The 23,223-nt window shown below is 59.6% G+C and overlaps 1 protein-coding gene across 4 annotated transcripts; it reads right to left on the bottom strand.

Moving 5' to 3' along the window:
• Window positions 1–7,417: 7,417 nt before the first annotated feature.
• On the bottom strand, window positions 7,418–21,505 carry SLC38A3 (solute carrier family 38 member 3). 4 transcript variants are annotated; one of them, XM_032411324.1, is made up of 18 exons: window positions 21,425–21,475; window positions 16,054–16,132; window positions 14,036–14,071; window positions 13,775–13,923; window positions 13,599–13,680; window positions 13,311–13,426; window positions 12,671–12,744; window positions 12,495–12,587; window positions 12,315–12,396; window positions 11,111–11,193; window positions 10,960–11,018; window positions 10,591–10,755; window positions 10,431–10,510; window positions 10,053–10,153; window positions 9,694–9,818; window positions 9,465–9,609; window positions 8,440–8,543; window positions 7,418–8,351 (listed from the first exon to the last, which is right to left on the bottom strand). In XM_032411324.1, the coding sequence occupies exons 4-18, from the start codon at window positions 13,873–13,875 to the stop codon at window positions 8,247–8,249; spliced, it is 1,515 nt and encodes a 504-aa protein (XP_032267215.1). In that variant the 5' UTR covers window positions 13,876–13,923; window positions 14,036–14,071; window positions 16,054–16,132; window positions 21,425–21,475; the 3' UTR covers window positions 7,418–8,246. The 4 variants fall into 4 exon arrangements, with proteins under 4 accessions (XP_032267215.1, XP_032267214.1, XP_032267213.1 ...); XM_032411323.1 differs by lacking the exon at window positions 14,036–14,071; XM_032411322.1 differs by lacking the exons at window positions 14,036–14,071; window positions 16,054–16,132 and having other exon boundaries at window positions 21,425–21,505.
• Window positions 21,506–23,223: the final 1,718 nt, after the last annotated feature.

The raw sequence follows: 23,223 nt of genomic DNA, 5'->3' as shown, positions 1-23,223 counted from the left end.
AAGAACAAGAGGTACAGTGATGTGAGAGAAGACTGCCAAGAGGCTTTACTGCGGAGTAGGGCAGGCAGGAGTTTCCCAAGTCCCCAAGAGATACTGAGGTAGGGGTACACCTGAGCCTGCAGCAGGCATCAGCATCTCCAGGCCAGTGACCCATGTCTGGCCCTGCAAATCCAGCTGGTCCTGGCGCTCAGGCTGCCACTGACATGACTGGGGGAGAACTGCCCAGGGAGCCCTTGGGGCTTGGGGGCCAAGTCTAAGCTCCGTCCCTCTCCTTGTCCTTGAAGAGTTCACGGTCCTACTCCTCACTGTGTCTGCCACATATACAGCCTCTAAAGGCCACCTCCGCCAGGAAACCCAGGGTCCTCAGAGGGCCTGGGAAATGATAATCAGCCTAGCCCCAGGAGCCACTCTTCTGTTCACCTTGTTACCTAGCCCTCCCTGTCCACGCTGTCCAAAGGCTGGAGCTGGTAGCCTCTCCCGACTCGTTAGGGCCTTCATTAGCAATGTTTCCTGGAATTTAATTTAATGAAGGAGCAAAAACAGCCCTAATGAAGGTGATGCAAGAGCAAGCAGCCCATGAGGTGCCTCCAAGGCCCAGCCACCTGGGCTCAGGGGCTTCCTGTAGATGGTAACTGGGAATAGAGGGACAAGAGAAAGGGGACTTGTCCTGGGAGGGATGGCAGTCATTGAGCCCCGAGGGGAGGGGACATTGCCCTGCCATACAGCAGGGAGCAAATGTTACCACTGAAGCCAACGACACACAGGAATGAGCCTGGCTGGGCCTGCTTCAGGCTGCTGGAGAAAAGCTTCTGAGATGCTATCAAACAGGGCAAAAGTCCTGGGCCAACATGGGATGTTGGGATGTCACAGCACGGTCCAGGCCGTGGGCTAGTGCCAGAGGGTGGTCAGCAGGGGCCAGGTCATCAGGGCCATGGGGCAGAGAGGAGTTTAGATTTCATTCCAAACGTAATTGTGATTGAAACAACTAGGGTTTTTGTTTTAACAACTAGGGGGTTTTTAAGGGAGGGTGACATGATCTGCTATTTTAAAGTTCCCTCTGGGGGTACCTGGGTGGCCCAGTGGTTAGGCGTCTGCCTTCGGCTCAGGTCATGATCCCAGGGTCCTGGGATCGAGCCCCGCATGGAGCCCCACAACGAGCCCTGCATCGGGCTCCCTCTCCCACTCCCCCTGCTTGTGTTCCCTCTCTCGCTGTGTCTCTCTCTGTCAAATAAATAAATAAAATCTTAAAAAAAAAACAAACTCTGGCAGCTATGAGGGGTATGGCCCCTGTGGACAAGAAAGAAGGCAGGGAGAGAGGCAAGGGGTGAAGGTGATGGAGGGAAGCCTCCCGAAGACATGGTTGTCCCTCATCCCCTAAAAAGCAGCTCCAGGGACATGGACTGGGGGGCATGTATACCTGGATTGAGCTTGTTTCCTCTAGCAGGTTTGGGCTGGCTGGTCCCCCTTCAGCCCTCTCCACAGACTTGGCCTCTCCTCCAAACGGACATTTAAAGAAAATCGGTCTAAAGGGTTCCCCGCGCCCCATACCTGCTTTCCCCACCTTTGTGCCCCTCCCACCTCCCCGACTGGAGTTCCCTTCCCATTTCTCCACTGCTCGAAGCGCTCTGTGCCCTGACCCCGGGCCTTGCGCAGCGCTAGGGCCCCCGGAGCCCCGGGACTGTATTTCATAAGGGAAAGGGCCCGGAGCTCAGGCACAGGGCAGCGAGCTGCGAGGCTGCAAGTTCGCAGACTAGACTAGCTCCAGTCCTGCCGCCTGCAAGCCGCGTCCCCCCACCCCGCCCACCGCAGCCCTCTAGCACCGCCCCATTTCTTGACCCCACTCCCCAGATTCTCGCCCCCAGGCCCCACCCACGGAGCCCCCATCCCCCCACCTCCCGGGCACTGAAGCCGGAAGCAGCGTCCGAGCGCGCGCCCCGCCTCTTCCGGGGCCTCTCTAGGCGGGAGTGCGGGACTTCAGTGGCCGCAGGAGGCCCGGCAAGGCTTCGCGGGGCAGCGGCGCCCCCTGGCGGCTTCGGGCACAGCCCGGGAGCCGAGGCCGGCCCGGCGCCCCCGTCTCGGCCCCCCTCCCTCCGCCGCCGCGCAGCCTTCCCCTCTCCTTCCGCTCCTCTCCTCTGGCTGTAGTAGGCCTGCCTTCTCGTCTCGTTTAGTCTCCGGCTCTAGCCCCGGCCTCCGCCGACCTGCCTGCCGCTCGGAGGCCGGCGAGGTCCTCTGTCCACAGGGCAGCAGCCGTTCGGCGTCCTCTGGCTCCGAGTTCTCCAAGGCGCCCCGTGGCGTGGCCCTCGCTCGCGCCTGATCCCAGTCGGCCAGGCCTTCCCAGCCATAGAGGAAGAACGTTCCCTCGGCCCATCCCCAGAACGTGCCCTGACAGCCGCCTTCTGCTCTCTCTGGTCCCGGCACCTTCACGCCCTCGATTCCAGGACGCTCTCCCGCCTCCGCATCCCCAAATGCGCAGCGGAGATCAGGCGCCGATCTGGGGCACCATCCGGGCAGGCACTTCCCGGCGGCTCCGTGTCTATGGCCCGCGCGCAGCCTGGGGCCGGTTGCGCAGTGGGGGGGCTCTGAGTTTGACCCCGGGGTAGACATGGGCAGGATAAGGAGAGGAGTCGCGCGGGGAGGGACTCTCAGAAGGCTAGAGCAAGAGTGGCTCTAGGAGTCCAGCCCCTTCCTTCCTTCCAGATCAGGCAACCGTGTGGAGGTCCAGGCCTGCCCCCCTGAGGACCTGGCCAAGTGTGGGACTGGCTCACTGACTCACTCACCTGCCCAGGATGCCCTTCCCCGCCCCCTCCGCCCCGTTAAGGTCCCGGCCCCTCCTTGGCCACCTTTCCCCCTCCTGTCCCTCCCCGAGGCTTCCTGCCCGGGTTCCTTCCACGCACCAGCCGGGAAGCCTCTGGGGACTGCCTTGGAGTCTTAGGGCCCGGCTGCACAGTCACAGCTGACCATCCCAGCCACCCAGCCCCTCAACGTGTCGAGTGGGTCACGGCGCAGCCCAGACTCCGACTGTTGGCCGCCAGGGGACAGCAGAGGCCGCCTTCTACAGACCTCGGGGTGGGGGTGGGGGGTGTGGGGATCAAGTCGCCGCCTAATCCTGTCCAGGTCCCGCTGTGCGTGGCAGGGCAGGTTTGCAACCTTATGTGGTTTTGAAAGCAGTTTTGTTCTTTCAGATTTTTTCCAGGACTACTCTAACTTCCAGTCAATTATTACTGTTCCAAGTTGTTTGAAAGTCAGTTGCTAGATGAAATTTAAACAGAGGTCAAGGCAGATATCTGGATGAGTCCTCTGGGTCCCTCGGTGTGCTCTTCCATGGCCCTGGCTACCAAAGCTTGGCCAGGCCCGCTAATATCTGCCTGTATACTTCCTGGTGCTAACTGTCCGACCTGCAGCTGCTATCTTCTAGCCCAGTATCTCTAGAGCCCTGGCCTTCACCTACCTCCAACCCACGGTCCAATCTCTTTCCAGTCTTCCTAAAAGCCTCTGTTGGCCCTGCTGCTCTCACTGCACACAGGTCGTCCATACCTGGTCTCACCAGTCCTACCTCTCCCTCCTCTGCCTACTCTGGTCAGGCCTGCCCCTCCCTCCACAAAACAGCCCTGGCCTGGGGTCCTCAGCGACCCACACGTTGATGAACTCAGCTGAAGCTCCACGCTCACCTTCCCCGGCACTTGACTCCTGCCTGGCTCCCAGGAGCCAGCTTCCTCCCTGGTTTCCTCCCACCTCCTCCTGGCTCCCTCTGCTTAGCTCCTTTTCAGATTCCACCTCATCTCTCCTACCTCCTAACAGGAGTCTTCCAGAGCTCCGTCCTGCCTGCTGCCCTCCTGTCTACACTCACCACCCTCTTCTCATCCAGGCCCCTTTGCATCCCAGACCCAAAGCTCCAGCGCTGGCCACTCTACTGAACTTGAGTCACATATCCAGCCGCCGACTGGGCATTTCCACTTTGATGTCCAGTCAGTGTTTAAAGCTTTTTTTTTTTTTTAAGATTTTATTTATTTATTTGAGAGAAAGAGAGCAAGAGTGAGAGAGAGAGCAAATATGAGCAGGAGGAGGGGCCGAGAGAGGGACAAGCAGACCCCCCACTGAGCAGGGAGCCCAATGTGGGGCTTGATCCCAGGGTCCTGGGATTGAGACTGGAGTGGAAGGCAGACGCCCAACCCACTGAGCTACCCAGGCGCCCCTGTTTAAAGCTTTTCATGGGCAAAACTGACCTCCCTCCCTCCCAAGAACTGCCTCCCTCAGGGGATGCAGTAGCAGTGTGGTCCCTAGACAGCCTCAGGATCACCCTAGACTTGTCTGACTGCCTCACTCAGCATCAGCCACAATGACTTCCCGGGTGCCCCACTCACGGGCACATTCCGCCTCAAGGCTTTGCACTGGCTGATCCCTCTGGCTGGAATGTTCCCTGCAGCCATCCACATAACTTCTTCCCTCTCCAAATCTCTGGTCAAACATCTCTTTCTCAGTGAGGCCCACCTTGGACCCACCCCCGGAACTCCTGTTCTTTGTAGCCCTTATCTTGCCATTGTTAGTCCCTATGGTACTGACCATCTTCTAACAAACCATGTCACTCACTGATTAGGTTTCACGTTTCTGGTCTGAACTCAATCTCCCAGCTAGGATATAAGTTCAAGGAAGGCAGGGGTCTTCACGTTGTTCACCACTGTGTGTACCGGTGCTGGAAGAGTGCCTAGCACGTGGGAAATCTTCAGAAACTCTTGTTGAGGGGCGCCTGGGTGGCTCAGTCGTTAAGTGTCTGCCTTCGGCTCAGGTCATAATCCCAGGGTCCTGGGATCAAGCCCCGCATCGGGCTCCCTGCTTAGCGGGGAGCCTGCTTCTCCTTCTCCCACTCCCCCTGCTTGTGTTCCCTCTCTTGCTGTGTCTCTCTCTGTCAAATAAATAAAATCTTAAAAAAAAAAAAAAGAAATTCTTGTTGAATGAATGAATCCCTTTTCCATCAATAGGTGAAGGTGTGCATGCGCACATGGGTGAGGAGGGTATGGAAGGGGGAAGCAGCTGGCCAGAGGAGACCAAGGCGGGGCTTTGGCCCCTTTTCCTGGTTTATAGCATCTCATTTTGCTTTTACAGTCATAAAAAAAGCAGTGAAGGGGCGCCTGGGTGGCTCAGTCGTTAAGCGTCTACCTTTGGCTCAGGTCATGATCCCAGGGTCCTGGGATCAAGCCCCGCATCGGGCACCCTGCTCAGAGGAAAGCCTGCTTCTCCCTCTCTCACTCCCCCTGCTTGTGTTCCCTCTCTCGCTGTGTCTCTCTCTGTCAAATAAATAAATAAAATTAAAAAAAAAAAAAAGGCAGTGAAAAGAAATATAGAAGACCTCTGTGCTGGACTTTCGGGCTGCTTTAACTTGTTAATATTCCATGCAAAGCAAATTTTATTTTATTTTTTTTAAAGATTTTATTTATTTATTTGACAGAGAGAGACACAGCGAGAGAGGGAACACAAGCAAGGGGGAGTGGGTAAGGGAGAAGCAGGTTTCCCGTGGAGCCGGGAGCCCGATGCGGGGCTCGATCCCAGGACCCTGGGACCATGACCTGAACTGAAGGCAGACGCCCAACGACTGAGCCACCCAGGTGCCCCGCAAAGCAAATTTAAAAAAAAGGAAAAAAGAAGAGAAAGAAGACCTAGGAAATTCTTCAAAATATACCAAAATGCTTAAGTATGATCAAGGGCCTGCAGACCCATCCTTATGGAGGTTGAGTGGCTGGACCTTTTTTTTTTTTTTTAGAGAGAGAGAGAGAAAGAGAGGGGGGATGGGGGCCAGAGGGGCAGATGGAGAGGGAGAGAGAGAGAATCCCAAGTAGGCTCCTTGCCCAGGGCATAGCTTAACTCGGAACGCGATCCCACAACCCTGAGATCATGACCTGAGCCGAAATCAAGTCGGACACTTAACGCACTGAGCTGCCCAGGCGCCCCTGAGCAGCTGGACCTTGACAGCCAGGGACAAGGGATACTCATTTTCAGGCAGCCATGGGGGCACTTGGCTTTTAGATATAGTCTACTGGCCATATCACCTGCCCCCTCCCCCTGGAGAAGGCTGCCCACAGGCCAGGCTGGAGGAGACTTTGCTGGGCAGGCAGAGGAGGCCTGTGGGGGGCCCGAATCCTTCCTCCACCCCAGTTCTCTGTGTGTGTGTTGGGCGGGGGGGCAGGGAGGAGAAGCAGGTGGGGCTCCAGTCTAAGCGGCCTACAGCCAGGCCTGGGGTTTTAAGGGAACCCAGGCAGTCCTGTGACTGCTCTGACCTATAGCCTTCTTTGGACAGACGGGAGTATGAGAAAAGCCCCCCAGGGTCTGTCAGCAGGATGGACCCCGTCCTTCCCTGCCTCACACTCTGCAGGAGCCCGAGGTTCCATGCAGGGCTATGACCTAATCCGATGAGGAGGAAGCCAGAGACCCCCAGAGGGCAGCCCGTACGCCAGGACACTCAGGGCTGCAGCCCCCTCTAGGCCGGTGTCCAGCTCTTTTCTGGGGCTGCAGGGCTCCCGGGGAAGTCCCCAGGCTGGAGTCCAGCACCTGGGGCTAAAGGGAACTAGATCCGGGAAGCCCCCCTCTGGTCAGCGGGCCCTGCCATGGGCCTAGCAGCCACCAGCTTGAGGAAATTCTTTCTTCAGGGGTTTCCCAAGCTGGCAGCTGCCTTGCCAGTTCAAACCGGATTTTTCCTGCTGCCCTTTCCCCGGCGGCCTAGCCGGGTGCAGGGTCTCTCCTAATGAGAGTTTGGTGCCAAGGCCTGGGCAGCTCCATCTTGCTGGGTACCAGCTGGTTTAGGCCTGCCCCAGGCAATGGGCCGCTTCCCGGTCCCATCGGCGGCCAAGGCCACCTGGGGCTACCCTGCATCCTTAGACTAGCCCTGCCCTGCTTTGGACCCCCTACTCAAAACCCAGGGTCCCCAGTACAGGAATTCACTAACCCACCTTTATTCACAGTGGGTTTTACTATTAACAGAAGATCAGTCTGACAGGTCACAGGATTCCTGGACTTTTGTTCCCAGACTCAAAGCATTGACAGAGGGTTGACACGGCAGCCAGGGAGGGCAGGGGGCCCTTCGACAGTGCTTCCACAGGGCTCGGCTGCCCCCAGCTCAGACCCTCCCTGAAGCTGCTGGGGATGCACCTCACGTTGCCTCCTTCCGGAGGCCTCTCTCTGTCCCATTTCCTGGGGCCTCATTAATTCCTCCCCACCTCACCCCGTGAGAAAGCAGGTCTGTGCTAAGCCTGGCCCAGATCCAGAGCTGAGTCTGAGCATACCACTGGCTGGGTTGGGAGGAAGGGGGCCTGTCCCCACCCTCATCTCAGGGAAGGAGGCCGGAGGGGCTCCCATTACCATCCATGTCCCGATGTCTACCCACTTTCTAGGAGCACAGGGGCCATGGGGATCAAGAATACACAACATAGCTGGTCTTATGTATAATATTTATAAAAGGGGGCCCACCACCTCTCCACTCCTGCCCCAGACCAGCCCCTGGGGTCTTTGGCTCCCAGGGGACAGAGACACTCCGGGCCCCAGCCTCTTTCTTCTCCCAGAAGTGGAATGTGAGCTATGGCCCAGGCTTGGGGTGGGGGGAGTCCCAGCCTCCCCAGGACTGGTGAAGGGACAGGGTAGGGGTCCCTTGGGGGTGCCCACACCAGCCTCACACTCAAAAGAACCTGCTGGCTCCAGGTGTGGGGGGGAATGGTCTGCTTCTGGTGACGGGGATGGGAGAAGGAGACAAGAGTATCTAAGGGCCTGAGTCCAAGTGCCTGAAAGGGGCCTCAGGGACAGAAGTGGGAAGAGGTGAGTGAGCTGAGGGAGATGAGGCCCCAGGGTGCAGACCACGGCCCAGCAGCACGGTGGGGAGATGGCTGCAGGCCTGGTTTCCAGCTCTACGTGCCCTATAGGCTGTGTGACCTCGGGAGGCAGCTGCTGGGCCTCGTGTGCGCATCTGTGCAAAGGAGAACAGAGGCTTGGGTGGGAGCTGAGGCAAGAGTGAGGGAGCAAGGGTACAGCCCTACCCTGCTCTCAGCCCAGGCAGCCCCTGGAGCCCGGGAGCCCAGAAAGGGAGTGGCCCTAGGGCCTTGGTCCTGGCTCCGACAGAAACCTTCCACAGAGAGGATGTGAGGCAGGGCCAAATGCCATAGTGTTAACACGTCTTTCTCCTCCCCCTTGGCTAGATGGGAGCAAGGGCTGAAGACTCTGGGCAGGGGTACGTGGATGAGTAGTCAGAACAGGATGGGTGTCTCCTCCTAGTGGCTTCCTCCATGCCGGCCGGTCCCTGACACCCAGTCAATGATGATGAAGCTCAAGCTCATGGTCATCAGCAAGAGGCCAAGCACAGCGAAACAAAGGGCCTGTGGGGACAGGAGTCAGAGTCAGGGGTGCAGTCAGGGCAACCCCCTCAGCCCCACACCAGGCCACCAACCTCCAGGACCCTCGCACCAGGATTTTGGGGGTAGACTTTGCAGGCTCCCTCTCGGTGGGTATGATGCGGAAGTAGAAGATGGCAGGGAAGATGAAGATGAGGCATGGGGCAGATGTGGCACCTGCAAAGAACGAGGCATGTCCGCATACTGGCTAAGGTCTGGGGGTGGACCCTTCAGTGAGATCAAACATTCCTTGTTGGCGGAATGTCTTCCTTGAGACTCCACTTGAGAGCTCTGCCTGATTCTGGAGAGCCCACCAGCCCCTCCCCTGGTTCTCTGTCTACCTGGATGGAAAGCTAGTGCTGTTGGCAGTCGAAGAATCTCTAGCAAAGAGAAAAGGCAAGCCAAGAGATAGACACAAAGCCCTGAAGATATTGGGTTCCTAGATATAGCTATTCCTGAAGCCTTTTTCATTATTTGAGCCAATTCATTCCTTTTTGCTTAAATCACTTTTAAGTCAGATTTCAGATATATAGAACCAACAGTCTTGCTTATGATATCCATGACACTCGGCCCCCCAGGCCTGTGCGTTGGTCCTTGCAGACTTGGGTTGGGGAGTGAGTCTTCTGAGTTGGGTCACCCCAAAGATATCTCAGAATTGTCTGATCTTCTAGCTCAGAGCCCCAGCTGGGATGGGACAGTGGACAGAGTACCAAACCTATAGTCCCATTATCCTAGAGCTAAATCAAGGCCCCCCACTTACCAGCTGTATGGCTCTGCTACTCCCCTAATCATGATGGACCTTAATTTTCTCATATGTGAAATGGGGACAAGACCCAGTGAGATCATTCATGGAGGTCCCTCGCACCTGGGCTCCACCTCATCCCCCAGCAAGGGGAACTGTCTCTGGTTTTGAGCCCTCAAAAGGGATTAGAATAGCCTTAAGGACAAAATCTCAGACAGGAAGCCAAGTTGTGCACACATGGCCAGTAGCCATCACTTAAATGTAGGGTATGATCTCAGGAATCTGCCAGGATTTGCAGATAGGAAATTCTCTGGGCCCATGCCCTGTCTCTATACACAGCTGGGCCAGACCCTCACCGATGACCCCGAAGATGCCCAGGATGTTGGGAGCGAAGATAACCAGCAGGTTGATGCAAGTGAGCAGGCCAATGGCAATGAGCGTGTGCCGCAACCAGTTGAACTCCTGGTTCTTAAACAGCATCTGCTGGATGGCACGGCGCACCTGGGGGGTGGGGGTGGGAAGAGTCACCAATCTGTCAGCTCCCTCCGTCCCACCCTGCCTTGGTCCACCTACCCACCGGCTCACCGGAAACAGAACGATTGGCACCGTGAGTGTGACTGCCGTCAGCACGGCCACACGCACACAGAGGATCAGCACGTCGAATGGGTCCACCTTGCTGTAGGTGTGCAGTAGCTCCGACTCCACCCCGTCTGCGGCAGGCAGGGAGGGCGGTCAGCACGTGGCCCGGGGAGGGGGGTGGGCTCTGAGCCTGGGTTGACCCTGACACTGTGCGAAGTGGCAACAGACTCACCTCCACAGCCGCAGGGCACAGTTAGGCGTCGCACACCTACTTAGCGCCTACAGTATGCAGGGTGCCATGGCCACTGGCCAGCCCCGTGCCCCCCAGCCTGGCCTCTGCCTCTGCCCCCATGGTCCAGCCATACCGTAGAAGGTGAGGTAGCCGAAGAGGGCAGCCAGGAAGTACATGACATACATGACGGAGATGGACAGGTTGGAGATGTGCTGCATCTTCCTCTTGGAGGGACTACGGCGAAGCAGGGGAGGGGACTGGTGCCAAGCTGGGCCACACCAGAGACCCCCCTGTGCCCTGGGGTCTCTCCGGCACCACACCCTCACCATCTGGCAGCTGAAGAAGTCTCCTTCTTGTCCCCAGTCGCCCCTCAGGGCAGCCACGGAGAGCTTTGATAAAGTGACTTGGCTCCCGTTCCTCCCCACCCCCACCCCCTGTCCTGTCAGGACCACATTCATTCTCCCCAAACCAGCTTAAGGTGGCTGCCCCCCTCTCAACCACAGACACCTACTCCTTGAGCTCTGTATAGATGGGCAGCACCTCGGGATGGCAGACGAAGGCGAAGGCCATGATGGGGATGGTGTATGCTGTCTGGGGAGACACGGGGACCACGTCAGGGCAGCCCCCCCACTCTCACGGGGCCCACCGCCCCCACCCTGGCCTGTTGGGACCTGTGAGTTGAGTGTGAAGTAGCTCGGGGTGCAGAGGGCTGTGGTCTCTGTCTCAACCCGCAGCTGTGCCTCCTCCTTGGTGACCTCCACGAGGCTGAAGTTGCCCGTGATGTTGGCGAAGTTGACGGGCAGTGGGCAGGGCACATGGAACTTTTTGTAGATGACCTGGGTTGGGGAAAGGATGAGATCAGGGCCAGGCTAGATCTGCCCGGGAGTCACTATGACGCCACACCTAGATCAGGACGGAAGGGGCTGCCTTCTGACCCAGGCTTCCCAGAAAGGCCTGACCCCTCCCCCTGACAGAGGAGCCTGCCCCCCACCCCCTCCCCGGGACACCTGCCCTCCACTCCAGCACGGAGGGTGACTCACTGCGATTAGGAAGAACACCATGCAGCTGAGAGAGAAGCCGCTGGAGTAACCCAGGTAGCCTGCAAAGTGCGGAGGGGCTCTGAGACTGGGGTCCCCTCCCAGGCATCCCTCCAACATCCCCCCTCCAAGGCCCTGGCCTTGCCACACTCACCAAGCTGCCGCATCAGTGCCAGAGGCAGAATGACGGTGACAGAAACTAGGATCACCAGGTAGTTCCCGTTCATGTACCAGTTCCTGCAGGGACAGGAGTGGGGAGCCAACATCAGTCTCCTCAGCCTTAGGGTGGGGGGCGTCTGCCTCCATACCTAATCGGTGCACCCGGGGTGCTACTGAGTGACCTCTGGAAAATACTTGTTCAGAGCACTGAGTCTCCCTTTCCCCATCTGCAAAATGGATGTTCTCTCAGCACTCTCCTGGGCGAGGTGCGGACTAAGGCGCCGGGCTCCTGCTTGTTGACCATTATAGGTATAGTCACTGCTCTTGTTTTTCTCAGGACACACAGGTCTGGGTCCAGCTTACCCAGGGAGGGGCCCCCAGGGGCCCAGGGAGGCAGGGGGATGAACGAACCTGGCTCTGAGGGGTGGGACATTTTCTATGGGGGGATCAGGGACTTGCCAACGTCTGGTGCCCCTTGTGGTCCCTCCTGACATCTGTATCCTGCATCATCCTGCACCCCGCCACCACCAAGGGACAGGGGGCACAGAGAACTAAAGGGATAAGGAATGAGACCCCCCTTCTCAGGGAAGCCTAAAGGCCAACTCCTTGGGAAAGGCCCCCAGGACCCGGTGGGGGGTCGGGGGAAGAATCCTGACTGCTTCTCTCCTCCCAGAGCTGCTCTCAACTTCACACCCCTCTGCTTGCCTGGGCTGTGTGGCCAAGGGCAGGGCCTGGCTGTCATCTCTGTTTCCACCCACAAAACATGGCTGATTCCATTAGTGCTGGCTAAACTGATGATGGGCAACTGGGACACCATGGGCTTAATTTCTTGGTTGGGGGTCAGCTAACACGCAAGCCATGGTCAGGAATAGCAGGGGCTTAGAGCTAAGCCCAAGGCTCTCAGGCCCTCGCGTGCTCACAGGCTGGGTCCAGGCCCAGGTGGGGGCCCAGCTTCCTCGGCCTCACCGCACCCCTTACCCCCACTGGCCTTCCTGGGGGATTCCCCTAGGTGCTCCCTAAACGAGTGTCGACTGAATGTTAGCTCGGCTGGCAGCTCTCTGCCCCTCCAGCTGCCGCTTGCAAGCACTGTCTCGTCTCTCCCACTAGCCCAGCCTGGGTTGCCGGGGCCAGCAGGGCACACGGAGGGGTAGACGAAGACCTCCCACCCTCACCCAGCCCCGCCCCACCCTGGGGCTCACGAGGTTTGCTCCTCCAGGTTCAGGAAGGTCTGTATGACAAGGGGCAGCTCAGACTTGATGATGTACAAGTAGCTGGACATGGCTGGGGGGAGAGGGGTAGGCAGGCACTGGGGTCAGCCAAGGCAGCCAGCCCTCGGACTGCCCACCAGCCCACCGCCTGCCCGTGTCTGCCTGCCTCACCTCCAATATTCTGCAGCGTGATGGCCAGGGCCGCTGCCAGCTTCCCTGGGGTCCCAAAGGCACGGTAGCCCAGCTGCTCGTAGGCACGGATGCCTGTGGGCACGAGGAGTCAGAACAGTCAGGGGTGCTCTCCCCGCTCCAGCCCTCCCTTGCTCCAGGTTGGGTTGAAGGCTCACCCACGATCCCTGAGGACTTGAGTAGCAGGTGGATGGAGTAGCTGGAGAGCAGGGCAACGGCCGTCAGCAGGAACCTGAGGAAGATGGATGAAAGGAAGCCACCTGGGGTTTCCCTGGGTGGCAGGGGCGAGGAGCTCTGGGAGGCCTGGGTGTGTGGGTCTGTGACCCAGGTGTCTGGACCCCCAGCAGGTGTGGATGCAAGTTCAACAGGCCCCAGCAGTGGTGAACACCACCCATTTGACCCACGGTGAGCCGCAACCCAGAAGGGGCCTCTGAGCACCCCCTCCTTGCATTCTTGGAACAAACACGTTTTCCATTTGGGCAGCAGGGCAGAGTTCCCAGGTAAAGTACACATGTGCCCGCACAAGGCCTGGCCGCGGGGGCTCGCTCATCACGTGTAAAGGTGGTAGAAGGATAGACTCGGGTCTGTTAGGCTTGTCCTGTGTTGTAATCTCACCGGCTTTGCTGGGAAATGAGGGCTGTTTGTCCAGCCATGGCGGGTTTTTTTTAGCTGTGGTTTGGGTTAAGCCCACCCACTGCAGCCTGGGTCTTGGGATGGGAAACCGGCGGGTCCTGGGAGGTCATGGCTGGTGGCCTGTTTAGGGCTCCTGTCTCGGGAGGGTTCGCTGAGAGGACTTACAGGAAAAGGATGATGCCCGTGTTGGCCATGGCGTAGGCGAGGCCCAGGATGCCGCTGCCCATGATGGCGTTGCTGAGATTGAACACTGACATCCCAAATGAGGTCTTCCCCTCGAACTGCAGGCACCAGAGTGAGATGGGAGTTGGGGGGCGGGGGTCAGCAAAGCATGGAGGGCCTCCCAGCGTTCCCCCTCACTGTCCCTTAGCCTCCCATTGCTGCCCCAGAGCACTTCATTACTGCACACAAGCTCCCAGCGGTGTCCCGAACCCCCAGTGCACCCCGGCTCACGTCAGTGAAGTGCGGCTCCTTGCTGGGCCTTTTCTGTAGGAAGCCCTCGCCCTCAACACAGCTCCGTCTGGGGCCCTCGACCCTGCAGGCACAGGCCAGAGCAGGCAGCTCACCTCCAGCCCTTGCTCGGCACCCTGCCCTGCCCTGAGCCGGGGCTGGGCCTCTCCTCTGCTCACCTCGGGTTGCCGGCCATGGGGGTGGCGACTGGGAGCAGCCCCTCCGAGTGTTTGCCGTTGGGCACCAGCTCCACCATTTCCGTCTGCAGAGGTGCCTCCATGGTCAGGGCCACCAGCAGGATCACTAGCTCTCACACCAACACAGAAGTCTGCAGAGCAATGGGTCCCTCTGGTTATCCCCGCTCCCGGGACCCATGGCCCAGCCTCCCACCGGAAGTCTATAGCCGTATCACACCTCCCAGAAGGTCACTCAGGACTTACGTGCATATGCGGCTGGGCCTGCTGCCTCCCTGGGCCCTGCTTTTGGGGGAGTAGAGCTCAGATACCTGAGTTCTCCGGGACATCCTGAGGGGACACCTTGGCCAATACATAGCGCTCCCTGCCTCCCCCCCCACCCACATATCAGCCCAGGCAAGCCCGTGGGGGCCTCAGTTTCTCCATCTGTGCAGTGAGGATCAGCTGGATGACCTGAGTTCAGAGTCCAGTGGTGCCTGGAGCCTAGGATGCTGAGTCCCAGGCATCCAGACTCCACTCTGGGGGTGGGCCCCGGACCGACACCCCCTCCCTGACATTAATACCGGGAGACGGTTTCCTGTGCCGGCCCTGTGTGCCAGGGGCCTCCTAGCCAACCTAGAATGGCACTGCCCGACGGCTGGAGGCCTCGGGAGAGGGTGAGGGCTGTGGGCCCCGTTCCCAGCCGCCCGGCGGACACTGCTGGCAGCCAGAACAAAGGGCCTTCTGTGGTCTGAGAGCTGGCGCTGGGAACGGCAGGCGCAAAGGCTACCCCCCCGCCCCCCGGAGCCAGGAGGCCTGAGGCGGTGCTGGGTGGCTGGACACCTGGCCCCTGCCCGCCTGGCCGCGAAGGGCCCTCAGGGGGCCTTCCAGGAAATGAGTGTCCCAGGGCCGAGCTCTCTGGGCCACACAGGCGTCACCCTCCACACAGCCCTGGCCTTAGGGCCACGTTCTCTTTCAAGCCTCTCCTCCTAGGGAATACCCCCACCCCTTAGGTGGCCACCCTCCAGGAGTGGACCCTTTGAGCAGATTCTCCATTTCCCAGAACCCCAGGCCAGGAACTCAGGGCCTGAGGCCGCTGTAGAGGGGCCTGGGCCACTGGATCCATCCTCCCTTCCCTGCCCTCAAGGCATGGCCCTGGTGGGCCTCTAAGGAGCCAGTTCCCCTACTTGCCCCCCACCACCCCTGCCCCCTGCCACACACCTCACTGGCCCCTCTCCTATCACTGGGGCTGGGAGCCACCTACCCCATGCCCAGAAGGTACCTGGGCACAGTGCCCCAGGATCTATAAGGACATCCTGAAGGCTACATAGGCCAGCAGGAGACCAAGGAGGGGGCAGCACTGTCATGTAGGTCCCCCAGAGCCTAGTCTTTTTTTTTTTTTTTTAAGGTTTTATTTTTAAGTAATCGCTACACCTGATGTGGGGCTCAAACTCACAACCCCAAGATCAAGAGTCGCATGCTCTACTCACTGAGCCAGCAAGGCGCCCCTCCCAGAGTCTCGTCTTGACGCCATAGCAGCCCCTCTGCTTGGGAACTCTGGATCCGGCCCTGAATACCCCATCCCCCTCTGGATCCTGACGGTCTCAGGTCTACTTAGAACCCAGAGCACCAGGGGTCTTAGCACTCGGGGTTATGCGTGGGGACAGGAAGCTGGGTTCAGGCCTCAGGCCCCAGTGTCCTGGGGGCAGCCCACCATTGCCCCAGGCAGCCCTAGGCCAGAGTTCAGATGCTGGGGACCCACACTTGGCACCCTTGGACTCCCTCACCCTGCCTCCCCTTTTTCTGATGCTGGCATCTGAACCCATCTCACCTCCAGCCCTGCCCCTCAGGACTATGACAATGTGACCATCTCCTCTCGTGCTCTCCTCCCCTGGATGAGAGCCCCTGAAGTCAGCCTGTCTTCATGCCCCTGCCCTAAGCCTCACCATCAGCACCTCTCCAAGGGTCCCAGTTGGGTGTGGAGATGCCAGCATCTTATCTCCAGAGTCACTCCCTGGTGCCCCCTGGCTCTCAGCTAGGGTTGCCCTTTTCGGGCCTCCCACCCTGGGCAGGCTGGGACAGGCCCTCAGAGTGTGCTGAGTTGGCAGCTTGGACAAAGCACCCTTCTCTGCCTTAATATCCTTCCCTAGCAGCCAGGCACTACCTCCAGGGAGACCACAGCCCATGGCATGGTCATGGCCAAAGGGCCTGAGTTCCTGGCTCCAGGTTCCCCATCCCCCCAGCAGGACTTAGGCCTAGACCTTCACGTCCTGTCTATTACTCACAGTCAGGTACTGCTGGGTTTTGGCCTGGCTTGAGATCCCAGAGAGGACATGGAATATCCTTCCTTAAGTGGCTTCCAGTCTGGAAGGGACAAAATCCCCAAACATATACCCATGCACAGCAGCTGAATGTGAGCCACATAGTGCTGGGACTCAAAAAAGGGGAGACAGAGGCATCAAGGAAGGCTTCCTAGAGGAGGAGGTGATGGAGCCAGTTCTGAAATCTCAGGAGGAGTCCCAAAAGTGTGGAATGGGAAAGAGTCCCTGAAGCAGAGGGCACAGCGTGGGCAAAGGCTCTAAGGTGTGCTATGAGGCAGACTGAAGAAGGTTCCACGGCCACAGACAAACCCAATGAAGCCTTGAAGGCCAGGTCAACGGGTCTGTACTTCAGCGTAGGGCAGGACTAAGGGCTGAGAAGCCAGGGTGGAGACGAGTGGCCCCCAGCCATTCCCTGAGGCTGGCAGCCCGTTTCTGACATCTGCCGTCCCTCAGGCCTATCGCCTAGGCTCCTTTGTATCAGGGAGTCAGGGTAGACTCAGGGATAGCTTCTGCCTAACACAAGCTGCCAGCCGATTCTGACCCACTGTGGGGAAAGCCCAGAGTAGACATTCTGAGTCTGAGTCCTGGCCTGGCCCTGGGCCAGGGGGACCAGGGGCAGAGCATTCCCGACTCAGGACCTCAGTGTCCTCCTGCCCTCCAGGGGTCCCATGAGGTTTGGCAAAGCCGGGGACAGAGTGAGAAGCCTCCCCAAGGCCTTTGTCCCAGACCATGCCATGGGCTCCCAGAGAGGGGTCAGGCTCCAGGTTGGAAAGATCACTGCAACCTTGGGCAGATCATCAGAATGGCATCTGTCATGGGTGCAGCGTGGACTTGGGCAGGAAATCGATGGCCTAGGCCACTGCCCTGGGGCCTGTTGGCTCTGCTGGGAGATAAGGGCCAGGAGAGGCCAGGAACCACAAGGATGGTGCGGCAGGTAACGCTCGCCCACGCGGCCATCACAGAGTGAGAATTTGTCAGGCACACCTCGACAGGTGTTAAGTTTGGCTAATTAAAGATTTTGAGGCCCAGGAATCCAGGCCACTGTTTGCATCAGCTGCTGTGGGACACATACCTCTCTGTCCCACAACCGAGGTCCTTGGAGCCACCAGGGACTTGAGCACTGCTTTCTTCCCCCAATGCTCAGGGACATCAGTAGGTCTGCAGTAGTGGGCTAGCTAGCTACAGGGAGGCATCCACGCTGTCCTTCCCTCAGTCCTGCAGCCACATAAGCTTAGTGGGGACACAGACCCCATAGAACTTGTTGCTGCAGCCCCCAGGTTTCTGGTGCTTGGGCAATCCTAACCTCAGCCCAGATGTCAGGGGACAGGCAGCTGGCCTGGCCTGCAGGTCCATTGCGATCATTCCCGGAGGCTCAGGGATGAGGGCTGCCCCCAGTTCCAGCTCAGCCATCCTTATTCCCCTCCTCGGCAGAGACAAGGGGCCCCTCCTATCCCGGCACCCCTCTGCCCATCTGCTTCTCCAGGCTTCAGAGGGAGAACACCATCCTAGGACAAGCTATCAGTCAACAAGGAAACTGGATTGAATGGACCTGTCTGAATTATATGTTCTCAAGGCACGGCCCCAGGGATTGGTGGGGAGATGATTGCTGAAGTCAGGGGACTAGACGTAGGGCACGCGGGAGGGTGTTCTGAACATGGGAGAGTGCTATAGCCTTATACACTCCTAGCCCCTCTTCCAGGCCCACGACTCCAGATTTTGACCTCAGTAGACCCAGGCCCCCGTCCACTACTCCTTCATTGTCCACAACAGTGGGTAAGTAGGCAGTGCCTGGCCAACGCCGGGCTGGTACTGAGGCGGGTGGTGTGCAAGAGGGGGCACATCCAGAGAAAGGAAGATGGCCCAGAGCATTGATGTGTCGGCAACGCCAATCCCTCCTAGTCTAGCTCCCTGGCCCTGGTGTCTGGGGACTGTGCTTCTGTGTTCTGGGCATCCGGAAGTGTCTAGGAGGATCTGAGGGGCCCAGCTGGGGCCGGAAGTTGGACTTTCCTGTGACAGGGTACATTTTCTAGACACCCAACAGATGCGTAGAGTTGGGCCTAACCTGAGACACCTAGGCCTCCCCTCCCACCCAGCCCAGGACCCTCCTTGCTCCCCCAAGGGAAGCTGTAGCTGGAACCTCTTGGCTCAAGACTGGGCCAGAGCCAGAAACAGCCCCCTCCCCCCACTGCCAGCCTGCTGAGAGGGACGTGCAGCCCGAGGCCCAGCTGAGGCAAAGGACAGGACATCACGTGCTTGTGGCCCCCCAGGGGCAGGGGAGACCCCGAGCCAGCCAGCCCATCCTCCTCCCTCCTGACCCGGAATCCCCTGGAGGCGGCCAAATATTTGGACAGCCGGACTTCTGGCCCCAAGGAAAGCTGGAGCAGGGGCCTGGGGCAGCTCAGGACTCATTGGAGACCCTGGTGTGGGCGGCTAGAGGCAAGGTCGGCCTGGAGGAAAGGCACCATCCAATGTCAGGCAGAAGCAGAGAGGCAGAGGGAAGGAAGAGAGAGACAGGGAAAGAGGAAGGACAGAAAGCACATACGTGTGGTACATGTGTCCACGCATACTGATCCAGACAGACAGACAGAGAGGCACAGGGAGAAAGAGAAATGCAGATGGATATAGAGGTATACAAACAGAAAAATGCACACACAGAGAGAGGTGGACAGACATTCAGACAGGGAGACAGAGACAGAGAGAGAGACAACCAGGGAGGTGAGATGGCCAACCAGCCAGAGATAGCCAAGTGGAGAGAGACAGAGAAACAGGGAGACAGCCAGTGAAAGACAGAGAGAACCCCAGAAGGAATGAGAAGGGGAGAGAGAGCCAGAGGCCCAGGTGAGTGGGCAGCAGGCCCAGCGAGCACCACAGGGATGGCCAGGCGGAACCCTGCAAGACCCTGCAAGAAGGCTGCCACAGCATTTGCAGGTTCCTACAAGGGCAGGTCAGACCCCTACTAGCTGGGTGCAGGGACATCCAGCCGGTGGGACTGAGCAGGTGCATGGCCAGTCCCAGCTGGAAAGACCGCTCCCCAGTCCAGCGCTTGTCTACCCGCACAATGGAAAAGATACACAGAAGTGATGGCCAATTGAAGTGACCCCCATTCTCAGCAGCCACGCACGTGTGCAGACGTGCCGGCCGAGAGGCTGTGTACAGGACGTGGCCCGCAGAGCGGAAATTCAAAACCAAGCCACCCCAGGCCGCTGACCGGAAAGCCCCTCCTGCCCCAGCAGCTGGTCCTTCCCTTTGGCCCCCAGAAGCCCCGCCTGGTCCTCTAGAGTGCCCCCCCCACATCTGTCTTCCTCTCCAGAGTCAAAGGCCAGTTGTCCACCCACCAGACTGAAGGTGCGCAGGGCACACGGTAGGTGCTCAGTATGTGTTGCTAAGTGAATAGAATGGGTTCAAGGCCCTTGGCAAGCCCCCAGCCCATGTCAGCCCAGCTCTAAGTGGCCCCTGGCCCCTGGCCACGTCTGCACTAGACCGTGTGCCTGCAGGGCTCCTATCTTACCACAGCACAGGCTGCACATCCCACCGCAGCTTTCTGCGCACACAGATACCAAAACCGTACCTCCCTTGCAGTCAACCACTCCCCTAAAACATGCTTTCCCCTCTGAATGAGTGCCTGTTTCCACACCCAGCCTGGACTTTCAGGGTGCACTCAGTTCAGCTCAAAAACCTTCCCTGGCCCTACCCAGAGACCTCGAACCACCCAGGCTGTCTTGTTGTGCCTCCGTTTCTCGATTTGCCCAAGGCTCCAAGGCCACTTGCTAGGGCAGCAGGTAGCAGGACAGGAGCAATCTGTTATGGTCTGGCCACCAGGAGCCCTGGACTGGGGGGGAGTGTGTGTGGAGGGGGGCGTAGTGATGTGGGCCAAAAGAACCAGTACTGAAGAAAGAATGGTTTGAGAAGCCAGTGAAGACATGGGCTCGAGCCCAGGCAGAGTGGAGTTTTGAGACATACACCCACACCCTCCCCAGAGAACTGGCCCCCTGTCTCCAACCCCCCAGGGGGTCAGAGATTCTCGTTTCTGATTCCAGTCACTCCAGCCCTCTTGGAGATGTGCCAGGCCTGGCCTCACCCACCCCTGATTCCTCCCTCCTCTGGTGCTTCCTACAGGAAGACTTCCAAGGTTGTACAGAACCGACCCCTCTCAAAATGGAACTGTCCCCAGATCTCTCCGGCTTTCTATGCTCCAGACTGAGAAGCTCTGGGGCATTTTGTTCCTCTCTAGAAGGAACTGAGCTCCCATGCCACACTGCGTACTGAAGAGGAAGGGGTGGAAGGTCCAAAGGCTTCTCCCAGGGACAGGACAGTGGCCCAAGGCCGTCATGGAAGGAAAGACAGGACCGGCGGGCTGAAGGAAGGGTGGGCCTGGGTCGAGGTGTCCCCAGGGTGCAAGGTGCAAGGACCTTTGACTTAGTCCTCTCAGACTTGTCCTAGAGCCTCTACCTGAGCTCAGGGCTCAGGTCACTGCGGGGGAGAGCGCGGATTCCCACAGGCCCCGCCCCTGGCCTCCCCCTCCCCGGGTGTAAACAAACGCACGCATTCGCTGTGGCCAATCGAAGGGGCCAATGGAGCGGGGGCGGGCTCCTGCAAACCCAGTCCTGGTCCTTTCCCTCTGCCCTACGCTCGGCGCCCGCTCTCACACCCTCACCGCGCAATGAGGCGGCAAGGAGCGCGCACAGAGCCCCGCCCTCGGGCCAGAGAGCCACACGCGCCCTGTACCCGCCGTGCCCGCTGGCCCGGCTGCAAATGGCACGGGTTCCGGGACCAACATGTGCCCCGCGGCCCCTCAGGCAGCCTGGCCCGATCTGCCCTCAAGCCCCTGCCCAACGCGGCCGGGATAAATATACCCGGACTCCCGGCGTGCCAGCCGGGCAGATTTGCCTGTCAGGCGCCCGTCGGGGCAGCGCTCCAGGGCCCGCTCCCGGCCCCTCTTGGGCCCCCCTCCGGGACGCTCTCCAGCTAGTCCCCGCGGGTTCTGCCTCGGGAAGCCCCTCGCGCACCGCCCCGAGCCCCGACAAGGCTTCCTGCGGCCCCAGCCCCGAGTGCTGACCTCCTGCTGTCCCGCCCGGCCCTGCCGACAGGCCCCGAGGCGACGAGGTGCCTCTCCCGGGATACCAGCTCCATCTCGGAGCTGAGTCCTGCCTGGCGGGTCCCCGGACCTGAGCCCAGATCGCGCGGGGTTCTGGCTCGCTGGAGGCTGGGGGGAGGCCCCTGCCCGGGGCAGGGCGGGCGAGGGGAGCTGCCCGGAGCCCGGCTACGGACGGGAGGGTGCACGGTAGGGCTCTGCCCGCCCGGTGCCCTGGGCTGGGGTCGGCGCCCCCAGCGGTACCTGGCCCGGCGGGTGGGGGACGCACGGAGCTCCGCTCTGGCTGGCGCTGTCCGCTCTGCTCCCGGCTAAGCGCAGCGGCGGGGGATGAAGGGCGCCCGGCCCCGCCCCTGGCCCGCCCCCGGCCCGCCAATCCCAGGCGGCGGGCGGGAGGAGGGGCTGGTCTGGGGAGGGGGGGGCCCTCCCCCGGCCCGCCTGCTGCAAAGGGGCAGCCCAAGCGCTAAAGAGCCCCTAGGTGGGGGAGCAGCTGCTCCAGGAGGGGCTCAGTTGAGTCCTGGGGGAGGAACGCTTCAGTCCAGAGCAGATTCTCTCCGAGTGCCCTCTTAGTCCCTGAAATGCTCCGCGCTCACCTCCCTGAAGCCAGAAGAGAACGGAGCAATGCTTAGCTTCGGTGGAGGGTGCTCTCAGTGGGGAACTTTCAGATATCAGTCAGACACAAAATGTCTTTTCTGCCTGCTTCACCCTTCCCAAGCAGAGGTGGGAGAGCGGTGAGGACGGGGGGGGGGGGGGGGGGGGGGGGGGGGAAGCGGGGAGGCTACCTGCATCAGTTCTTCTCTCTTCACCCCAGGTATTCAGACGAGATTGAGGCTGGGACAGACAGGGCTAGGGCCAGTGAGACAGGAGGGGAGCATGGCTGGGCTTGTGCTGAGCCTCGCTGGGCTCTCCCTGGCCATGCCCCCCATTTCCTTATTTCTAAGGAGTAAGAGACAGCTGTGTCTGCCCATGGGAAGTGGGGATGGAGACTTAGTGCCCTGGGGGGGGGGGAGGGGTTTTAGGCTGTCCTGTTCTTGACTGGGGGGCTCCTATCCCACCCCTGCCTGCCTCCCACCCAAGGCCTTGGTGCTCAGAGGTGGGTGGCTGGTGTTAAGGCCCCCCAGGCCTAGCCAGCAGGGAGCTGGGAGAGGCCTTGACCTTGGGGGTGAGCTGGGGGGTTCCCAGAACAGCTGTGTCCCTTGCTTCTCAGCCACTGGCTCTGATCCGATTAATTCCATGGCCTCTGCTGTTCCTAGCCAAGCTGGATGTCTCTGTGTCATGTCTGCCCCCATCCTGGAACCGGGGGAATGCCCTCAGAGGACAGGTCTAACCTCTCCCCTGCCCTGGGCTGGGAATCAGGACTCCTGGACTCTCTTCCTACTGACTCACCAGAGCCAAGCCCTAGCCTATCTCAGTTTCCCCTCGTGTCACAGGGAAATGGCTCTGTCCTCTCCCCTGGCCTGAGGGGAGTGGATGAAGGGGAAGATGTGAGCCGAGGGAGGAGACTCAGCTTTGGCTGGGAGTGCCAGGGAGCTGGGAGGACTAAAGAGAAAGGCACTGGGATGGTGGCAATCCCTCAAACCACCCAAGCTCCTGCCCTGCTAATGGCTGAAAAATAGGAAGGGACTGGCTTTCCCTCCTGATCTGGGGCTAGCGTAATCCCCAGATCAGAGCTTACCTTGGTCATGAGGGACCCTAAGTCTCTCACCCTCCAAAGGGGCTTGAAGACTGCCCACTGGGTAGTCAGTAAGAGAGGTACTGACCAGGGTCCCCCCCCCCCCACCACCTCCTAGCTACATATATCCTGGATGCTCACTGAAGCCATTTGCAAAGGGCTGAGGGCTCCCACTGGCAGTTCCTGAGGGGCCAGGCCTGGCATCAAGGTCACCCAGCATGTGGGTATTGGGGTCCTCAATCCTGACTGGAGGGAGCTGGGCTGGGCTGCTGTGGGTGGCCTGAGGCAGCATGATGTGGGGTCCCTGGGCCAGACCAGTTGTGGCCAGGAGGGGGAGGGGCTGCCTGTTTGTTGATGCTAGGTCTGGGCCCCA

Source organism: Phoca vitulina, unplaced genomic scaffold, assembly GCF_004348235.1.
Source record: "Phoca vitulina isolate PV1807 unplaced genomic scaffold, GSC_HSeal_1.0 scaffold13, whole genome shotgun sequence".
Taxonomy (NCBI): domain Eukaryota; kingdom Metazoa; phylum Chordata; class Mammalia; order Carnivora; family Phocidae; genus Phoca; species Phoca vitulina.
The sequence above is the reverse complement of the archived record's forward strand: the minus strand, read 5'-3'. Positions and strand labels throughout refer to the sequence as shown.